Raw genomic sequence first — 21,310 nt, 5'->3', positions numbered from 1 at the left:
ACGAAAGATTCATGTCTTTTTTGTGTCATTCAGAAATTGACGTGGCTTTTAAAATCACTATTAAATTTATAATAAACCACTATTAAATTTTGATAAAAAAAAAAATTAAAAATCACATCAATTTTGAAAGGACAAGAAAGAGTCATAGATCTTTATTCTAACGGTACTCATTAACTAAATAACATTACTTAGTGTCAATCCCCAAGTGCCCTTTCCATAAAACCACCACGTGGTCTTCTCTTACATGTCTGAGGTGGACCTTTGCACCAAAACAATCCCCTCTCTTTCCCCATCCCCACTCTATATTTATACCCCATTTTCTCTCCAAAACTCACTCAATCCTCTCTCTCTCTCTCACTCTCTCTCTCTTGCTAAAACAAGACCAATTAAGAAGGAGCTCTCTTGGCTAGTTGGCTTCACTCTTCTGAGAGAGAACAAACACAAAGAAGCCATGGCAGCTACTTCAACAGCACCCAGCTCTAGTGGTTGGGCTAAGGCCCATTTATCATCATCCTCTTCTTCATCGGTAGTGGATGTGGGCTTCATCAACCTGAAGAAGAAGCCCAACAAAAAAAGAGGAAGCTTTAGAATACACTCTGCTTTACACTCTCCTTCAGTGCTTCATTTCCCAAAGCAGCCATACCAACAACCAGTAATTACCAAACCTGACACCGTCGTTAAGCCCAAGACACAACGACCCACACAGTGGAATTTACTACAAAGAGCAGCGGCCATGGCGCTGGACATGGCTGAAGGCGCGTTGGTCTCACTCGAGCGCCGACACCCACTTCCCAAAACCGCCGACCCACGAGTCCAAATCGCAGGAAACTTCGCTCCGGTACCGGAACAACCTGTCCGGCGAGAACTCCCGGTCACCGGCACAATCCCCGAATGCATTAACGGCGTTTACCTCCGCAACGGAGCCAACCCTCTGTTCGAACCCGTCGCTGGGCACCACTTCTTCGACGGCGACGGGATGGTTCACGCCGTCAAGATCAATGGCGGCTCCGCCAGCTACGCTTGCCGGTTCACCGAGACGCAGAGGCTGGTCCAAGAGCGAGAACTCGGCCGCCCGGTGTTTCCCAAGCCCATAGGTGAGCTCCATGGACACTCCGGCGTCGCACGCCTTCTTTTGTTCTACGCTCGAGGGCTTTTCGGGATTGTGGATCACAACAACGGCACCGGAGTCGCCAACGCCGGGTTAGTGTACTTCAACGACCGGGTTCTCGCGATGTCGGAGGAGGACTTGCCTTATCAGGTCCGAATCACTCCCTCCGGAGACCTCGAAACCGTTGGCCGTTACGATTTCTATAGCCAGCTCAATTCCACCATGATTGCTCACCCAAAGGTCGACCCAGTTTCCAAGGAGCTTTTTGCTCTCAGCTACGACGTTATTCAGAAGCCGTACCTCAAGTACTTCAAATTCTCTCCGGACGGGCAGAAATACCCTGACGTTGAGATTCCACTCCCGGTCCCTACCATGACGCATGACTTCGCAATCACGGAGAACTTCGTAGTGATTCCAGACCAGCAAGTAGTTTTCAAGCTCCAGGAAATGATTACAGGTGGCTCTCCGGTGATTTACGACAAGAAGAAGAAGTCTCGGTTCGGGATTCTAGCGAAGAATGCTCGTGATGCCTCAGATATTATCTGGGTTGAGTCGCCGGAGACTTTTTGCTTCCACTTGTGGAATGCTTGGGAGGAACCGGAGTCCGACGAGGTAGTAGTGATTGGGTCATGCATGACACCGCCGGACTCAATTTTCAACGAATGCGACGAAAGCCTGGAGAGTGTGCTCTCTGAAATCAGGCTCAATTTAAAGACCGGCCAGTCTACACGCCGACCAATCGTCTCAGCCTCTGAACAGGTTGTTAAATTATCTCTTATCTTAAAAGTCTTATTTAAATAAATAAATTTAATTATTTAATTTTTTGTAGTTAAATATTTAATTAAAATTAAGTATAAAGTTAAAATTCGAATTGGTGACATTTCGGTCAAATCATTATTTATCTAAATTATTAATTTAATAAATTAATTTACATTCCCACACAGGTAAACTTAGAGGCAGGAATGGTGAACCGAAACAAGCTTGGTAGGAAGACAAGGTACGCTTACCTCGCCATTGCAGAACCGTGGCCAAAGGTGTCCGGATTCGCCAAGGTCGATCTTTCAACTGGGGAACTGAGGAAGTATGTTTACGGCGATCGGAGATATGGCGGAGAGCCATGTTTCTTGCCAAGAGACCCCGCCTCAGAAAATGAAGATGATGGGTATATTCTTACTTTCGTCCACGACGAGAGGACATGGAAATCCGAGCTCCACATCGTGAACGCCATGAATTTACAGCTCGAAGCTTCAGTGAAGCTACCTTCCAGGGTTCCGTACGGTTTTCATGGCACGTTCGTAGACTCAAAGGACTTAGGAAGTCAGGCATAGGTGTAAAAGTTTGAGTACAAAAACTAGTACGGAGAATTTTACCAGAGGGATGCTCGGAGATAGGTCCCCGGATATATTCTCCTGGAACATTTAATTAAAACCCTAGAACTCTGTTTTTTCTTTTGTTTTCTTTTGTTTTTAACTTTTTTCATATATATATATATATATATATATACTAGTTTTTCAGGACCAGCTCGTAGCTTTTGGCCTGTAGGTAGATTTCGAGCTCAGCTGGTTTCTGTTTGCTTTTGGATTCATTTTCTGTACTATGAATGAAGATCTATAGATCTCTAGCTCTTAGATCTTCCTCTGTTTACTTCTGCTTTGAATATATATAATAAATATTTGCATTTTCACACTACATGTTTTGTTTACATTAATTTGTCGATGTTCTGTTATGGAATTTGGAGTTTTGCTTCCTCCCAACACATGGGATTTCTTCTTAAGGCTATAATTTCGATATATGGAAAGAGTTCAAACCGTTTAATTAAATGAATCGAATTAGGTTAAAAGTTTAACCAAATCTTCGGATCGTAGAGTTCAAAATTATATCGCGAGTTCGATATAAATTCAATACAAAATTAACGAGTTAGAATCGAATGATTTGACCCGTTTAATTGAATCATTACAATTAGGGTTTATCGCTTTATCTATATACTCTTATATTTATGTTTCGATACGACTCAAATTTAATATACAAAATTTAAAACAGTTAATTTTAAAAAAAAAATTACACAAACCGAATATAAAATTATGGAGCTAAAAGTAAGATTTTGAAAGTCAAATGAAATCGACTGATTTAAACTCGATCCACGCCGACACGAACGACACGGGAACACGAATCCTAATCCTCTTAAAAAGCCCATTATTGAAGTCCTGGTGTGCGGTTAAATCACTGATGTATGCATATTTCGTAGACAAGAGTGTCATATTCATCACTTTTCGTTTGTCGTTTTAAACTGCCTCGTGTTTCTGACTGAATGCTGTTAGAAAAAGAAGAACACTGTAAAAACATGTAACTGCCGAGCAACATGGTAATTAAATACAACTTGGATAGTATAATTTGAGGCAAGTTAAGTATTAGATGGATAGTAAAAAGCACAAAGTAAAAGGTTTGTGTGCAAAATAAAACCTTATTGTAAAAGTTGGTTGAATATATATACTATATGCTTTAATTAATTATAGAACAGTACGGTCTCATATTGTTGGGGAATCGTCATTCCCCCATAGCAAACAGTTGGTAACCGAGTGCTGGTTGGGACAGATAGCCCACCTTGATGCGATCCGGTCGGAACGTGAAGTCAAGATAAGAATGATGCAAGTCAATGAATGTTCCGACCGCCATAGCGAAAATCATAGGATTGGAGTACACCTACCCTGTCATGGATCCCTGAAAATTCAAATTTCCACTCATTTTCATATTAGAACTGACATGACACCCTAGAAAATTCAGAATGTATTGTTCTTAGTACAATTCCTCCACTAACTTCGAAATGCCTATAAATACATGACTTCTCAGGTATTTGAATATTCTGATTTCTCCACTTTTAGCTCTCACCTACTAGCCTGACTTAAGTATTAGAGGGAGAAACGACGGCCAAAACTCGGCGTACATGTTCTCGTTGTTTTGCAAGTTACACTAAAGTCCTACCCATCGAGAGAGCAAACCAAGCTATCGGAAGATCCAATCAAGAGCTGACACGTCACCATATCGAAAACTGTCTCAACACGTACATAAGAATAAAGAAAATGATATATATAATGTCTTAGATAAATTCTCATCGTTCATTTTCCCTGAGTGAAACTGAAACTTACTCATGGTTAAAAATAAATAAATAAATAAATTGAAATCCAATGTAATTTTTAAGTATAATTGTGCACCTATATATACTTTATAGAAGCAATGGATCCACAGTCTGATTCCTTTTTTATTGTTAAAGAAATTATGCGTTGGGAAAGATGTTGCACTATATATAGAGAACGACCCCGAAAATCTATTAAAGAAAATAACAGTAAGCACAAAAACAATGTAGAAACCTTATGGGTAATAAAATTATATGAAATTGGTCTATATTTCAGTGTATTAAATTGAATATTCTCTAATTCTTTTTTGAATCCATGGTTGATTGAGATAACTAATAATAGGGCTGGCCACATGGGACTTGACTCGTCAATCCATTAAGGGGCAATTTGAACAATATCTATTTAGTTGAAGAGGTCACACCCTTCAACCCAACTTGACTTGTGAGTGACCCGATCCGCTTGATCTCATCAATAAACAGTTAACAAATAGGTCGATCCATTTGGCTTGTTTAGACTCAAAATTGATATGTTTAACTCGTTTGACCTAACCCAACATGAATGATTTGACCCGTTTCGAAATCAAACATAAACCGTTTGACATTTTTCAATTGTTATATAAAAAATTGGACATAAATTTCCTTCAAGTGGGTTTGTAGGTAGTTTACTATAGATAAATTTCTAATAGTGATATGTGTCCTTTATATATGAGAAGTATATATTTTTTTTTATTGCATGCTTTTTTAATAGCTTAAATAACACATGTCGCTTTTAAACGTTGATTTGCTAGTTTGTAAAAAATTTGTGTCCTAAAAAATATGTATAATTTTATAAACTAGTCAAGTGGGTCGACCTATATATATATACATATATAATCCGAACTCGTTTAGGTTATACCAAACCCTAACCCTATAATATCATGTCGGATTCATGTGGAATTTCACGTTTGGTGTAAAAAAATGACAAACCTAGCTAACTAATAAGCCTCCAATCAAATCTTGCTAGTATATGAGTTATATTTAAAGATTAATAATTTTTATAAAAGAGTTATGCACAAAAGATGAGCATAATCCCACCACAAACAATTTTATATTAAAAATATGAGATCAAGAATACCCACATATAGGGATATAAATAAACTAGTCCATTCGATAACTCGCTCGATACCTGCTCGATTTAACCCGATTCGAACTCGAACTCGATACTGTAGAAACTCAATCGTTACTGTAGAAACTCGATTAGTAAGTGATACATACTCGACTCGCTCGACAAAACTCGATAGGGGCTCGCGAGCTTAGCTCGTTTAAAGCTCGACCGGATTGCTTACCCGGCTCGTTAGTCCGACTCGTTAGCTCGTTCATATCTTAAATATATATTAGTAAATATAGTATAATATATATAGTATTACATATTAATTATAATACATTGATAACAATATTTAGTATGTTAAATTAACATTTTAGTTATTAATAGTTAGTATATAACAATATTAAATAGTTAGCATATATACCACATCACACATGGTTAGCAATAGTTATATATTATACTTATGTTATAGTTACTTAGTTTTATAGAATATATTAGACTTACTATTTGTTCACATTATACATATACCATAGTTTATACTCTCTAGTTATATATAATAACATATTGTTAATTTGTTACTTATAAACTATAGTTATGTACTATATTTTATAATATGTCTTATATAGTTACATATTATATATCTATGTTATATATTAATAAATGCATAGAGGTTGTTCATAAACTTGGGCTTGAATTCTGCTTTAATTACTCATTGAAAAATTGAATAGTCTACCTCGAACTTTAGTTGAACCGAGCTTGTCGAGTAACCCAATTCGGCTCGAATGTTATTTTCAACAAACTCGAGCTCACCCAAATTTTAAACGAGCCAAGCTTGAACATGCAATTTATAACTCGGCTCGAATTCGAGCTCGACTATTTAGGCTTGACTCATAAACGAGACAGTCTTAAAATTTTCAAACTCGGCTCGGCTCGACTCGATTATATTCCTACCCACATAAATTTTTAAACACAGCTTTTATGAAATAAAATTATCCATTTTTTTTTAACATCTTACTTAATGACATGGCATGTGCATAATCTCTCCATTATTAGGAAAAAAAAAAAAAAAAGACTAGTAGCGAGGCGCGTGATGGCCTACTCACTCATGGGCACAGAACCCGAAATACCCACCAACGGTCGGTTATGAAAAGAAAAACTTTATTTGAAGCAGAATCCCACCCATTAACGAATAATCAAACCCGATAATAGCGCTGGGTGGGGACATAACAATTTTTATTCTTTTATTTTTGTAAAGGTGAAAGAAATCGGATCCGAAACGAAGAATGATTGAATTTGAATTGCTCATCTGTTGGGGGTTTGACAATTTAACTTTGATTTCAAGTTCTCCATGCAATTTCTTAAAATTGTAGGGGCTTGTCATTTCAATCAATCGAGTCCTAACCGATTATTTTGAATGAACGGTTTGATTGAACTATGTCATCAATAATATAATGAAGAAAAAGAAGAAGTAGAAGAAGGTCGTTCACGATGAGTTGTTGAACCACCTTCTTATCAAATTCAAGAAGGTGATTGACCATCCAAAGATGTGGTTAGGCTGAGCCAACCAACCACTAATCATTTAAGGAATTGTTTGCCCACCTTAATGGTTGTGATTGGAATGTACCCAATAATTCATTTACCCTTTGAGAGGGTGGTGAGGGAATCGGCCATTCTAAAAGTATTTGCAAACTCTCAAGGATGGTAACACCATCTATTGAGGGCTCGAGGCTACCCTTAAGCAATTGGACGATGGTGCAACTACCCTCCAAGCCTCTTGGGTGGTGTGACCACAATATTTAGAATTGTAAGAGACCTCATTCCAAGGTAACCTGGTCAACTAACATATTGATCGGTATTACCACCACATTTAGAATTAATTACATTGAAGGACAATCCTATAATAATTGGTGTCACCGAAATTTTGATATGATGAGAAACATTGTAGGATCGACGTGTTGGACCACTAAAATCATAATTAATTATAATTAATCAAAACTTCGAGAAGGTAATTGACCATCCAAAGATGTGGTTGGGCTGAGCCAACCAACCACTAATCATTTAAGGAATTGGTTGCCCACCTTAAAGGTTGTGATTGGAATGTACCCAATAATTCATTTACCCTTTTAGAGGGTGGTGAGGGAATCGGCAATTCTAAAAGTATTTGCAAACTCTCGGGGATGGTAACACCATCCATTGAGGGCTCGAGGCTACCCTTAAGCAATTGGATAATGGTGCAACTACCCTCCAAGCCTCTTGGGTGGTGTGACCACAATATTTAGAATTGTAAAAGACCTCATTCCAAGGTAACCCGGTCAACTAACATATTGATCGGTTTTACCACCACATTTAGAATTAATTACATTGAAGCACAATCCTATAATAATTGGTGTCACCGAAATTTTGATATGATGAGAAAAATTGTAGGATCGACGTGTTGGACCACTAAAATCATAATTAATTATAATTAATCAAAAAAATTTAAATAAGAAATTTAAGTAGTTTTCGAGTAATAAGAGTAACTTTAAAAGTAAGGAGAATGGACAAATATTTTTTTGGAAAAGTATATATAATCTCTTCAAACTACCACTTCATGTTATTATCTTCCGAATTGCTAACATTGTGTCAAACAAAATAAATTGAAAAAGAAGTAATTTATTACTCGACTCTAGTGAGAGTCATGAAAACGGTGACGGATCATATGATTAGGTGTTTATTAAAAGAATTTTCTATTAAATCAAGAGATAATTATGAAGACATTTATTAATCAAAACATATATTCGCCTTTCTTTAAAAAAAGTCAAGTACAATAGACACAATATCTAAGTTACTGTGTCACACCAATAATAGGATGGTTTAATAGGATAAAGAAGCTAACTATATATACTTTTATTGATGAAAAGAAAATAAACTATATTCAACCCCCAATGGGGTGGGCAATTTATTAAAATAAATCCGTGACTGCCTTTATCTATAAGAAAATTTATCAATACTCGCCACCGGCTACCATCAAATCAAAACTTTATGGGCTTATTAATCCACATCTTAATTAAGTAGAAAGGAATGGGTGGAGATTTGATCTCAACCTAACTCGTAACACTAGATTCCAGGACCCATGCAGGCTAGGTCAAGTGGATTTCTAATTTTTTATATTAAAAAAAAATAAAAAATAAATAAATTAGTCTCCTTTTGTTATTTATTTATTTATTTGGGATAATTACCTTTTTCCTATGAATTATCGGCCATTGTCAACATGTCGTCACGAACTGACACATCGACCAAAAGAGAGCATGTAACTACAATTTTTGTACCTTTACCCATTTTCCGTTAGGGAATCTCGTTAAATTTGACGGAATATTCGATTTTTAAACTTTAAATTTTTGTTTAAAAACATAAATACTCTCGAACAGTAATTTAATATAAAAAAAAATATTCTATTTATTAAAAAAAAAAAGAAAAAAAAAAGGAAAAATAGAGGGGGTGGCTGCTACCCCCTCTCTTTTTCTTTTTCTTTTTTTATTCTTTTAATTTTTTTAATTGTTTAATTTTAAAGTATTATATGTAAATTTGAAACATAAGTTAAGGTATTTGAGTCTTTTCACGAATTTGACTGATAAAGGAGGTAAAGGTACACAAATAATAGTTACGTGCTTTCTTTTGGTTTACGTATTAGTTCGTGGTGACATGTTGACAATGACTAGTAGTTCATAGAGAAAAAGGTAATTACTCCTTTTCATTTTCTCTAAATGAAAACATTAATAAACAACCTAAACACAAACAGTAATGCTACCTATAAATGTAAAATTTGGAATTGGTCCGGAGCGGGCCCACTTACTATCGATCTTAAGTAGACCATCAAATGATTATGTAAATTGAGGCCAATCCTTGTATCGAACGACTAGAGAAAAAAAAAAAAAAAAAAAAAAAAAAAAAAAAAAAAAAAAAAAAGGGTGACATGCTACGTACCAATAAAAGTTAAATATATTTTTATCAGGTTCTTGCGCTTTTTTGTGTTGCTTCGAAGGAAAATTTGTTTTATTATTTACTAAAGAACAAATGTCTCTTCAAAAAGTAAATCTCGTACATGCATCAATAATTGGTGTACAATTTTTCAAAAACTAGGAAAAATATATTGCACATTTTTGTCACCAAATTAACATGACTCACATTGACAATAACTTGTGCAAAATAAAGAAATGATGAAAACGAAATGTCTTAAATATTTTAAGAAATAAATATTCGTAAAATTCCTTATTTTGCCGGAGAATCAATATTGGCCATTACTTTTTGTGAAAAAGGTGTTGTATGTACATGTGGAAATTATGACAGTTACAAGTTAGGTTCATTGAGGAACAGGAAAGTGGGGCTGGGGGAACAAAAAGGAAACTCCCACTTTACTTTTTTTTTTTAATCGCAGGTTGTCCAAAAATTCCAATCTCTCTCTCTCTCTCTCTTCTTTCTTCTTTGAAAACGATTCATTACGCTTGTGGAATTCCCGCCGACCACTTGCGTTTTCCTTCATAGAGAGAGAGAGAGAGAGAGCTAAATAATATAGATAAACAGAGCATATATTTATGGATATTCCAATATATAGTAGGGCACAGGCAGAATTTTACGACATGTGATGTGAATCATGTGATACATGCACACACTTTGTGAGAGCGTTTAGTCATGTGATTTTACAGAATTATTCTAAAAGTCATTTTTTTGTTATTGTTGTGTCCCTTCAAGAATAATATGACTTTTAAAATCATCACTTAATCAAAATTCAATAGTAATCAATCACAGGCTCAATAGTTATTTTTAGCATCACTAAGATTTTACAAGCTAGACGTGTATTTTTAAATAAAATTATGGAAAGTATTTTGTTGTGGAGTGCGTTTGAAAAAAATGACGATTTGAAAATCTATGTTTTCAAATTATAGACAAATGGTGTATTTATTAAAATGCACGATTTTACTAAATGCGCTTAAATGCATTTAAAAATTAAGTTGTGTTTTAAAATTGTCAAACCAAACAGGCACATAATGCTAAATATGTATGTTGAATGAGTAACGTCATACTTAGGACGGGGTGGGGTGGATTTCCGCCATTTTGGCTCCCGCCTCCGCACCTTGTGGGTGCAAAAAATCCTACCAGTGGCCGCAAATTTGTTCACTGAAGTCGTAGGGTAGCAGGAAGGAGGAGGGGGGCGAGACGGTTTTTGCGGGTGTGGGTTTTGCGGATCAGACTTATAACTCACAAAATCCTAGTGGGAATCTTGCTTTGGCCAGAAATGATATCTCTACCCAGGCAGGCACCACATGTGTAACACCCCGGTCCCATATTAGAAAGAGATGAATAACTCACATAGAGTGAGTGATTTATAAGAGATAGATGAATGCAAAGTCCCATATTGCCTAGTTACTAGGTAAAACTGGGCTTTATAAGTGATTCTAAGGAAAGCTTCAAATCGACTAGTCCTTTTGGGGTGATAGTGCAGATATGACTAGCGCTTTTTCCTACGTTATTACAAATGGTATCAGAACCACCTGGTAACATCAAGTCATGTGGTACAGGAGCACTGCATGACGTGGCACTAACGGGGATGTCAAGGGTTTAAGGGGGGGGAGTTTGTAACACCTCGATCCCATATTGGGAAGAGATGAATAGCTCACATAGAGTGAGTGATTTATAAAAGATAGATGAGTGCTAAGTCTCACATTGTCTAGTTATCAAATAAAATAGTCCTTTTAGGGTAATAGGACAGATGTGACTAGCGCTTTTCCCTACATCGTTACAACATGAAACCAACTTGTAGGCTATACCAAAATATTTACAAATTCAGAGAAATACCTTGGCCTTGGGGCAGCATTTGCCGCAGTTGGAGACTTGGAGTAGCGGATGAATTTGACGTGGCCATGACCGTGCTTATTGTGTCCACCATTCCTGCGCTTGAAGCCTGCAAAAATAAAACCACAGAGAGAGAGAGAGATCAGGCGAATCAGGAAGAAGGATAAAACAATTAATATTGGGATTTGGAGGGAGATCGATCTAACCATGGTTGCGAGGGCAGAGAGATGGAGGAGATTTGAGTCGTACGACTCATCGGCTCTAGAGATTAATGGGTAGGCTAGACCGGCGCAGAACCAGGGAAGGGAAAATGAAGAGCGGTGAAGAAAATGAAGAAAGAAGTGAGCGAGAAAAAAGAGGGGAAGAAACTAGAAAATGAAGAGCGGCGCAAGGGGGTTTAGGGTTATTGCGGTGTGAGGTGGGGCGGAACAAGTACCCGGGGTTAAAAAAATTCTACACCCGCAACCCGCCCCGGCCCGCACAGTTTTGCAAAAACCCAAACGAAGCCCTTGTTACAAAAAAGGGGCTCCTGCGGCTCAAATCAGGGCTTGTGATTTTTGCCCACACCTAGTTATAGTACAACTTTGTCTCACAGCTATCTCATAATGCTGATGTGATAATCACAATCAATTCTTGATTTTTTTTAACAAGTACTGATCTGAAAGTTGGTTAGAACTACCACGTCCATATTATGGGATAATTGTAGGATAAGAATGTAATTTTTAGCATTATTCATGTTAAATGAGTAATACTATATACTAACCAAACATCTTATAAATATTCTTTAAAGTTAACGTGACAAAGTTTAGTAGCGAGTGAAATTTGGTCATGTTTGAGGGAATACGGATTTTGTTGGTTTCTCTTAAATTTTTCGATTTCTTGTTTCAAACTCTGCCCACCTGCTCAACTAATTTTTATCTATTGTTGTCATTTGTCAACAACGTTATACATGCTTGCAGACGAGAAAACTGAAATGCCTCATACATTTACTTTTTTTTGTCTTAATTCCCTCAAATCTTTCCTTCAAATTAGTATACATGTCAAATGCCCTGTTGATTTTATTAAAAAATATATATGATAATTACATGTTTTAGAGCATGTCAGTTTAATAAACTGATTTGGAAGAATTTCATCCAACCCACAAACCTTAACTAATTTGAATAAATTGAATTTAATCATTTAATTTATATTCTAGAGTAATGTTTCTTGCACAACTCTTACACAAATTCACAAATTTTGCACAACTCTAACTTCTTCTTCTTTTTTCTTTTTTTTTTTTTTTAATTTTTTTTTTATAATTAACTATTGTATTTGTTTTCCTACATGTGTACCATAAATATTCAATGATTTATCTAAAAAAAATGTTGTTAGAGCTATGCAAAAGTTGTGTAAGAGTTATGCAAGAAACATTACTCTATATTCTAACACTTTCATTCACGTGTGGGTTCAAACTCTACCTTAATAAGTGAGGCCGGCCTACACGTTTAATGTTTAATTGAAATGAAATGTGAATGACTGAGATATGGTTCGAACTCAGGAACTCTCCACTTATTCCAAAAGCTAAATTAAGCTGATAGGAATAGATGAATTTAATCATTTAATTTATTCTAATAGTTGAGACTGTAGAGTTTATTTCTAAATAAAAAGTACTCAGCAATCTCCAAAAAAAAAAAGGGGTGAAAAAAAATCAAAAAGCACCAAAGCCCTCGTTTGAAAATGAAAATATATATATATATATATATATATATATATATATATATATATATATATATATATATAGATCACGTTATAAGAGAATAAGAAATACTTTCAAAGTTATCAAAGCCTGAGTTGTGTTAATGATCATTTTTAGATAAAATACGTTTTAAACTAATGGTATAACCATTTACAAAAATTGTAAGGGGCCTCACTATAACTTTTTCATGTAGTAATCATATAATTAAGTAATTAATTAACTTCATAATGCTTATTTTATATTCACATTTTTATGAGTTTTTAATACGAAAAGAACCACACAATCACATCTATAGAAAACATTATTAGTGCTTAAATGAGTTTGCACAAAGCAAAAAGACATGCACAAGTTTGGTCGTTTAGATCACATAAGTGTTAAAACACATAAATTTACACTACTCTTTTTGTTCTTTTACATTGATTGGTCGATTATCATGGTATCAAAGAAAGAGATTGATCATCTACGTGGATGATTGGTTTAAATCATGCACTCCTCAAAAGTACAAAATACATAACAAATTCATGTGGATGATGAGCAGCCCAGTACTTGTAAAGGAATATATATATACACACACACAAATATGCTTATATTAATTAATGCTGTTGGATCTGTGGCCCAAGTTGAACTTACAACTAGCTTGTCTTGACTTAATATCAAGATTTCGAATGGTTGGAACAATGTTCATAATTAATTACAAGCATTATATACAAGCTGAAACATGGGGAACACTTAGTGACTAAGTAGGATTAGATATTAGAAAGATAAATACATTGAGAGAGTACAAAATTTTAATATAACGTGTTGATATGATCATTCTTGAAGAATTAATTGATCGGATACAGTACTTTAGGTTAATAGAACTTGCAATGGAGAAGAAAACACGTCGACTGTGCCAATGGGAGAATAGTACTCCATTGCTTAAGTTAGTATTGGCTTAGTAAAGGAGAGAATGTGAGACGCAGAAAGAATTGTTTGGTGGTAGTAGAGAATTGAACGGTTGTTTCATACTCTTGATAGCTTGTTTTATTCATGTCATGGGTTCTCTCTCCTCTGCGTGAGCCCTATCACGTGTCCCTTTTCTATTGGGCAGTGCTTTGACAGAGTGGTGTCATGTCATGTGTTCCTTTACTATTGAGATGTGTCACATCTCATGTCATGTCTTGCATTCTAAAGGGATCGATATGGTTCTAGAAAAGTAATGTTATCGAATTAAATGCCATATGCTACTATTGCAGGGAGGTAAGGCATGACACGCGTACCAAGGTGTGATGTCGTTGTCTAATATTCTGTTTTAATATGAGAAGTGACTAGGTGATACAACGTAGCAGTATAACGCTCATTTTTAGACTCATTAAATTAAGTTGTTAGGCTCCGAATGGGCTTTATTGGGCCTAACTTGTTTGTAGTGTTGCTTGTGAGATGAGCCTTATTAGATCTCTCTCAGACATGTGGGCCCACTACCTGAAAAATTCTTATTCTTGGGTGCCCTAAATCTAAGATCTAAAATTTATAGATTTTTATTTATATTAGGGGTAATTACCTTCCCCCCTCCCCACATTCTTCCCATAAACAACCGGTCTTTATTAACATGCTACCACGAACTGACACGCTCACCAAAGGTGAGTATGAAACTACCATTTTCATACCGTTATTCCATTCCGTCAGTCAAAGTTGTTAAATCGGATGGTCAACCCATCACGTGCGCCTGATATGGTCGTTTTGTGTTCCAAAATATATCAATAATAATTACCACTTGCATTAGTACAAATCCTTATAGGATAGGGCTATGTTGAGGATGTTGAACATCAATGACTGCGTAAGAATTGCTATCAAGTTTTTCAAGATTAAATATAACTTAATTTAAAATATGTTTGATTTGATTTTGTTTATAACTAAGTTAAATGCATAAAACTAAAGATATAAAAATAAATATTAGAGTGATGAGAGAAAGAATAGGGGATTGATTTCACTACTCACCGCATAACAATGGTCAATCATAAATTAACAAGGGAAATTCATACTATGCATGATATAAGGCTCGTCTCACTCGAGTTGTCAAGAAATTACCTCTAAAGAATAAGTATAATCCATATTCGGTTGACACGGACCGTCCACCTAACCACTAAGATGCGGTACGACCCGTCTTTCCTAGGTATGGATTAGCTACGTCTTTAATAGGATACACACAATCAATGGAATAGTATAACCCATCTTCGGTTGGTACAAACTGTTTACCTAAATTACACTAAACTAGGGTGTAGTACCATACGTATTTCCTAGGCATGGCCTATCTAACCCTCTTGATCATATATCAATTAAAACCGTTGTATAACAATCATTCACATAATCACAGAAAATATGAAAGATTGAGTTCAATCAATATAAAAAGACTTTCTAAGATAAGATAAGAAATTCATAATGATTGAATATAAACATTAAGATCAATTCTCATAGTTATACAACCATCATGCATATAGAAAATACCAAATTAAAATACAATTAAACTATTGTTACTTGGAAAGGGCTATATCAGCACCCTTGAAAGAATTTAGCCACTCATCGTGGTGCTGGGATGGTCTTCTGCCATGATCTTATCATTTTCAACTTGTCAGGCCTCCAAGAAGAATTTTCTGTCTAAAGCTAAGCACATGCACAAGCACAAGCACAAGCACAAGCACACATTCTCTTGAAGCTTAGGAGTCTATTTATAAGGAGCACACAAGTCCTAGAAGCCCTTGGAATTCCAGAAAATTTGTCTCTTGAGTCTTCTTAGTTCAAGTAAGAGATTGAAACTTCAATTCAAGTAGAAAAATGATTCCAAATTCGTCCAGAATTGCGGTCTTTTATTTTGGGGCGATTTTAGCATAGTAAAATTCAGAATTAGGGAATGCTATTTCTGACATATTTGTTGCATTTGTTATTATCTTCCGAACGCCACCAATTTTATTGCAATCTGATATATGAGCCAAAAGTTATGATTAAAATACTAAGACATATGCAGAATCCAAATTTGAAACCAATCTGATTTTGACTCTTAGTGGAGAAATTTCGATGTAATCCTTCACTTGATTTGATTAAACTTAACCACATCATATAGGTCTTCTATTATGATTGATGTGGTTAAGCTGAAACATATCTTCTATGTAACACCCTGGTTCCATATTAGGAAGATGAATAGCCCACATAGAGTAGATAGTTTATAAAGATTGTCATGAGTGCTAAGTCCCACATTGCCTAGTTATTAGGTGAAACTGGGCTTTATAAGTGATTCTAGGAAAAGCTCCAAATTGACTAGTCCTTTTGGGGTGATAGCGAAGATGTGGCTAGCACTTTTCCTTAGGTCGTTCCAAATGGTATCAGAGCCACTTAGTAACGCCAGGCCATGTGGTAATGGAGCACTGCAAGACGTGGCCCTGACGAGAGCGTCAGGAATTTAAGAGGGAGAGTTTATAACACCCTAATGCCATATTGGGAAGATGAGTAGCCCACATAGAGTAGATAGTTTATAAAGATTGTCATGAGTGCTAAGTCTCACATTGCCTAGTTATTAGGTGAAACTGGGCTTTATAAGTGATTCTAGGGAAAGCTTCAAATTGACTAGTCCTTTTGGGGTGATAACGCAGATGTGGCCAGCACTTTTCCTTGGGTCGTTACATTCTCGGTCTTCTAAAAGTGTGCTTTAAGCCCAAAATTAATGGAATTAATTGCATATTTATTTAAAACCTGAAAACATTAAAATAACACAAAATCAAACAAATAACAATGCTAAGGAATTAACATATATAAGAAAAGGAGTTTGAATGTGCAACATTCGACTCTTATCAGCGCCTGACATGCCGTTTAAACATTTTTTTCTCCCACTTTTGTCCTCAATCTCAGTTATTAAATGATGCATATACCCTTTGGCCAGGATCTCCAAAATTTAAAATATCTTCAACAGTTCAATGATACTTATACCCTTAGTTTACCAACGAAATACCTCTAATACCCTTTGACTCTCTTATCGAAAGTCTAAACTACCTCGACTCTCCTTCTCAGCGCTGCACATTTTATCTTCTACACTCAAAACCCTAGAATGAATCTTCGAACTTGATGCTACTTCGCACTCAAAATCGGAACAAATCCTAGATTTGATACCAACTATTGTTTTGCACTCGAGATTTTGAAGGCCTCATGCACTTGTTTCAGCATTGTAAGCATCGTTTGATTTTGTTGTTTTCATTAAAATAAAGCATAAACTTTTCTTGTCGAAGTGAAAGCAATAGTTTATTATTTAATACTTGAAATTTAGTTCTTTTTTGCGATAAAGTATTTGTCATTTCTTTGTTTATTGGTTTTTCTTTTTTCTTGAAGTGGCCCCGCATAGTCGTCGTCTTTCCCTTTGTTGGTGGTCCATAAATTTTTTTTGGGTTTCTTTATATGAAGTGGTCTCGAATGTTGGGTCTTGCGGTCTGCGTTTGAATTTTCTCACATGTCTTGTGTTAGATTTATTTACTATAATGTCCATTACATTGTGTGTACAAAATAACAAAATAATCTACTATAATTAGCCTTTATTTAGTGGTCCCAAATATCAGCAATTTGTTGAAAAAATTGAGGTTCTGGTTTGAAATTTTTTTATTGTCTTGTGTTGGATTTAGTAGTCCCGAATGTTGGCAATTGTATTTAATTATAGAATAGTTATACTTTAAAATAATGGCAGTTGTATTTAGTTCTGCCTCTAATGGAGAATTGAAAGAAATAAAAGCACTTCTTCTGATTTTCTTTTGCATGGGCTGCCCTAGTTGGCATTAGAGTAGAGGAAGATTCACTAGCATTAATGTTATCATTTTGTTCTCATTTTCTTGTTGTTAGAAATAAAATTAAACGTTTGATACTTCCACAAATACTTTATGTATCCTTAATAGCATATACATAGAAAATAAAAAATAGTATGCAATGAAGACAAGTTTAATTCTGAGCTATGTTGTGTCTCATGTAAATACATGGGGTTGAACATAGATAGTGCAAAAATAGACTATCATTGTCATAAGACATTAGTACAAAAATTGAAGATATGTTTACTTATCAAAAAAGACTTTAGTACAAAAATGGACTATTCTTGTCATAAGACTTTGTATGCTTGAAATAAGGGATTTTGTATCTCTCTCTCTCTCTCTCTCTCTCTCTCTCTCTCTCTCTCTCTCTCTCTCTCTCTCTCTCTCTCTCGTTTTTCTTTTTTCACATCATATTATTTTCCTTTTCTATTTTGTTACTTAGTTACTGTACATTTACACTAGGTTTTTTTTGCCTCTACTCTATTCTTTCGGCAAGTCTCATTGATCATAGGAGTAATAAAGCTTTAAAAACTTTTATGAATTCATATAACTAACACACACATATATACACACACGCTTTTATGACCATGCACAATTATTATAAGTCAATGTGAATATCCTATCCTATCCTATACAATTACTCATGAACAAGTACTCATAATGTTTGTATGTTTGATGTGTAGGGACCAGCAATCCACATAGATAATGGCAAACAACAATGTCATTTTTAGGGTTCACTTTTTTGGAAGGCAAGTTTGATAGACAGTACAAGTGCATTTACATTGGTGGGGATATAGGATTGTATGATGAGGCATATGATCTAGATAGGCTATCTTTTTTTGAAGTCGAAAGAATAGTTAAGAAATTTGAATACCAACCACGTGACCTGATTTACTATCGTGAACTTGATAAAGAATTAGATTATAGGTTGGTTCTTATAACATCTGATGATGATGTCATCAGAATGGCTAAGGTCTTTCTAGGCTAGAAACTTGTAGTGTTCTATACGGTGTCTTTTGCAAATGCTGTTGATGAAGTAGACCCAAATGTGGGTGAGGTTGAGGAGGATGAGGATAGTGATGAAGAGGAAAGGAGGAAGGTTATAAATGACCTATATTGGCAGTCCACTCCAAGTAGTTCGCGAAGAAGTGTACCCACTAGCACTACAACCGAGTTGAGCTTTAATGATGTAAATATATACCCAAAATATATATTTATATAAAATGGCATTGCCAACCGAGTTCATAATTTTCCTAACTTTGTTTGTTTTATGTTGCAGATTCCCTTCTAGCCAAGTGCATGTGATTTATAGCCTACGTAATCACCAATACCTACACAAGAGGTAACCGACCAATACTTTCTTACTCAACCTCTAAGTTTGTATGAGTTATTATCGATTCTGACTGTTTCCTTTCCTTATCAGTGCATGCATACTGCAGAAGAAAATATTTCATAGCCCACAAAGGGACAAGCATCTACTACTGTTGGTGTAGGTATCAGTAACATTTGTTATTACTTATAATAATTGTGTTTTTTTTTTTTTTTTTCTAATGACTATCTTGCATATGCAGCCTGCTTCTAGCGAAAGGATTAAGACAACATCAGTATGAAGCAAAAAGTTTGTGCTAGAGACAGTTAAGGGTAAGGGCATGCATACATCAATAGGGAACAAGTTTGTGCCAAAGGCAGTTAGGGATAAGGGCATGCATACTTCATCATGTAATGTTGCTGCTATGGGTGCTCAGCCTTCTCATGCTGCTACCGTAAGTAAATATAAAAATGTAACATGTAGTTTATTTGTGTTTTGATGTTTAACTCATCTATATACTCATTAACTCATCCATGTATTGCACAGAAAAGTAACTCCACAACTGTTGGTGCAAGACAGAAGACTTTGGAACTTAAATCTGAAAGTGTAAGACTTATTAGGAGATCTAGTAGGTTGTTAGCTACGTTTAAGGAAGCCAATCCTAATATAGAGGTACCAACGATTGATTTTACTTGTGATGATGGTGAACTAGCAAGGACAGGAGGAATAGTGCTTGGTAAACCAGCAAAGGCAGCAAGAATAGTGATTAGTGAACCAGCAAGGACAGCAGAAATAGTGATTGGTGAACCAGCAAGGACGTCAGAAAGAGTGATTGTACCAACGGTGGAGAAAGGAATCCAACGAATGGAAGGAACAAAGAAAGGGAAAATACCTGCATGACAACCTTGATATGAAATAATTTCTTTTTTAGTTTGCTACTGAAAAATTTATGAAGGGACAATTTGATTGCTTTGTTGGAAATATGGTTTGTGTTGGTTGTGTGTTATGAAAGAACAATTTGTTTGGTTTGTTGGAAATCTCCTCAAACATTTTGTTTTATTTTTGGGTTGGTTGGTTTGTTGGAAATATTGTTGTTTATGTATGTTGATAAATGTTGATGTGGTGTTTGTTTAGATTGTTGATGTTGATGTGGAAATATTGGGGGATTGTTAATTAACTTGTTGAGAATATTGTTTATGTTGGTTTGATGTAGATGTGGTGCTTGTTTATGATAATCTTGTTTAGGTGTATTAAGAAAGAACAACTTATTTGGTTTGTTGGAAATCTCCTCAAACTATTGTTTATGACTTGGGATTATTATAGGGTTGTATGTGGTGATTTGAGATTGTTGATTGTGATTTGAATGTGGTGAGAATGAAGGAAGGTAAAGAGATTGATAGAGTGAGTTCTATGTTAATGATAACAACTTGCTGTTTCTACAGGGAATAAGATATCGCGATATAATACTACCATCAATTTGTATGCAACAACGGAAGTTTATGCCATTTAATAATAAATTGGGGTAATTACCATTTCTTTCCATGATCTACCTGTCATTGTCAATATACCACCATGAACTGATAACTTCACCAAAAAAGAGCATTGAACTAACATTTGCTACCAATCAAAGTTCAATGTTAATTAATGCTACCAACTTGCTGTTTCATATAGTAACAACATGCTCCATAAACATCCAAGTTAGAGAATGATATAGAACACCATAGTCTATTTAAATAGAACATCATCTCTATTAAGCTAATAAATACATTAGTCATTACAAATTTAAGCTAATGTATGTAGAACGCCATAGCCCGTAAAGCTAATACATTAGTTATTACAAATTTAAGAACATAATTCACTTTTTCATGGTAGTTGTTTGTAGGACAAATGTTAATTACATGCACCATAATAATTGCCCCAAAACACTGCTACAAAGACCCCTAAAAAAAAAAAAAAAAATGCCAAAAGTTGACTATTTGTATTTGAAAGTCTAATATCGAATTGCTTCAATTTCTAACTTGACCTTCAATTTTGTAACCTTTTTGTTCAGCATTGTGTCCATGTGTTGTAAACAACCCAACACTTGTTTAGCATGGTTGCACATGTCAATATCTTTTCGTTGAAAGAATCTTCATGACCGACCGATCTATTCAAATTAGAGGTCATATAAACAAGGGTTAGTTTATCAGCTTCGAAAAAAATTCAAACACATGACAAGTAGTTCCAAGCAGCTTTCTAGATAATTTAAACACTTCAAGTTATTCGGGGTTTTTTTTTTTTTTTTTTTTTTTTTTTTTT

At 35.3% G+C, this 21,310-nt stretch overlaps 1 protein-coding gene across 1 annotated transcript; it reads left to right on the top strand.

Annotated features, from left to right (window-relative positions):
* Positions 1–327: 327 nt before the first annotated feature.
* On the top strand, positions 328–2,797 carry LOC133869375 (9-cis-epoxycarotenoid dioxygenase NCED2, chloroplastic). The gene is made up of 2 exons (XM_062306353.1): positions 328–1,867; positions 2,053–2,797. Exons 1-2 carry the CDS (start codon positions 452–454, stop codon positions 2,434–2,436), a joined length of 1,800 nt encoding a protein of 599 aa, XP_062162337.1. The 5' UTR covers positions 328–451; the 3' UTR covers positions 2,437–2,797.
* The last annotated feature ends 18,513 nt before the right edge of the window (positions 2,798–21,310 follow it).

This window comes from Alnus glutinosa, chromosome 5 (genome assembly GCF_958979055.1).
Source record: "Alnus glutinosa chromosome 5, dhAlnGlut1.1, whole genome shotgun sequence".
Classification (NCBI taxonomy): domain Eukaryota; kingdom Viridiplantae; phylum Streptophyta; class Magnoliopsida; order Fagales; family Betulaceae; genus Alnus; species Alnus glutinosa.
This window is presented reverse-complemented; position numbering and strand designations above follow the sequence as displayed.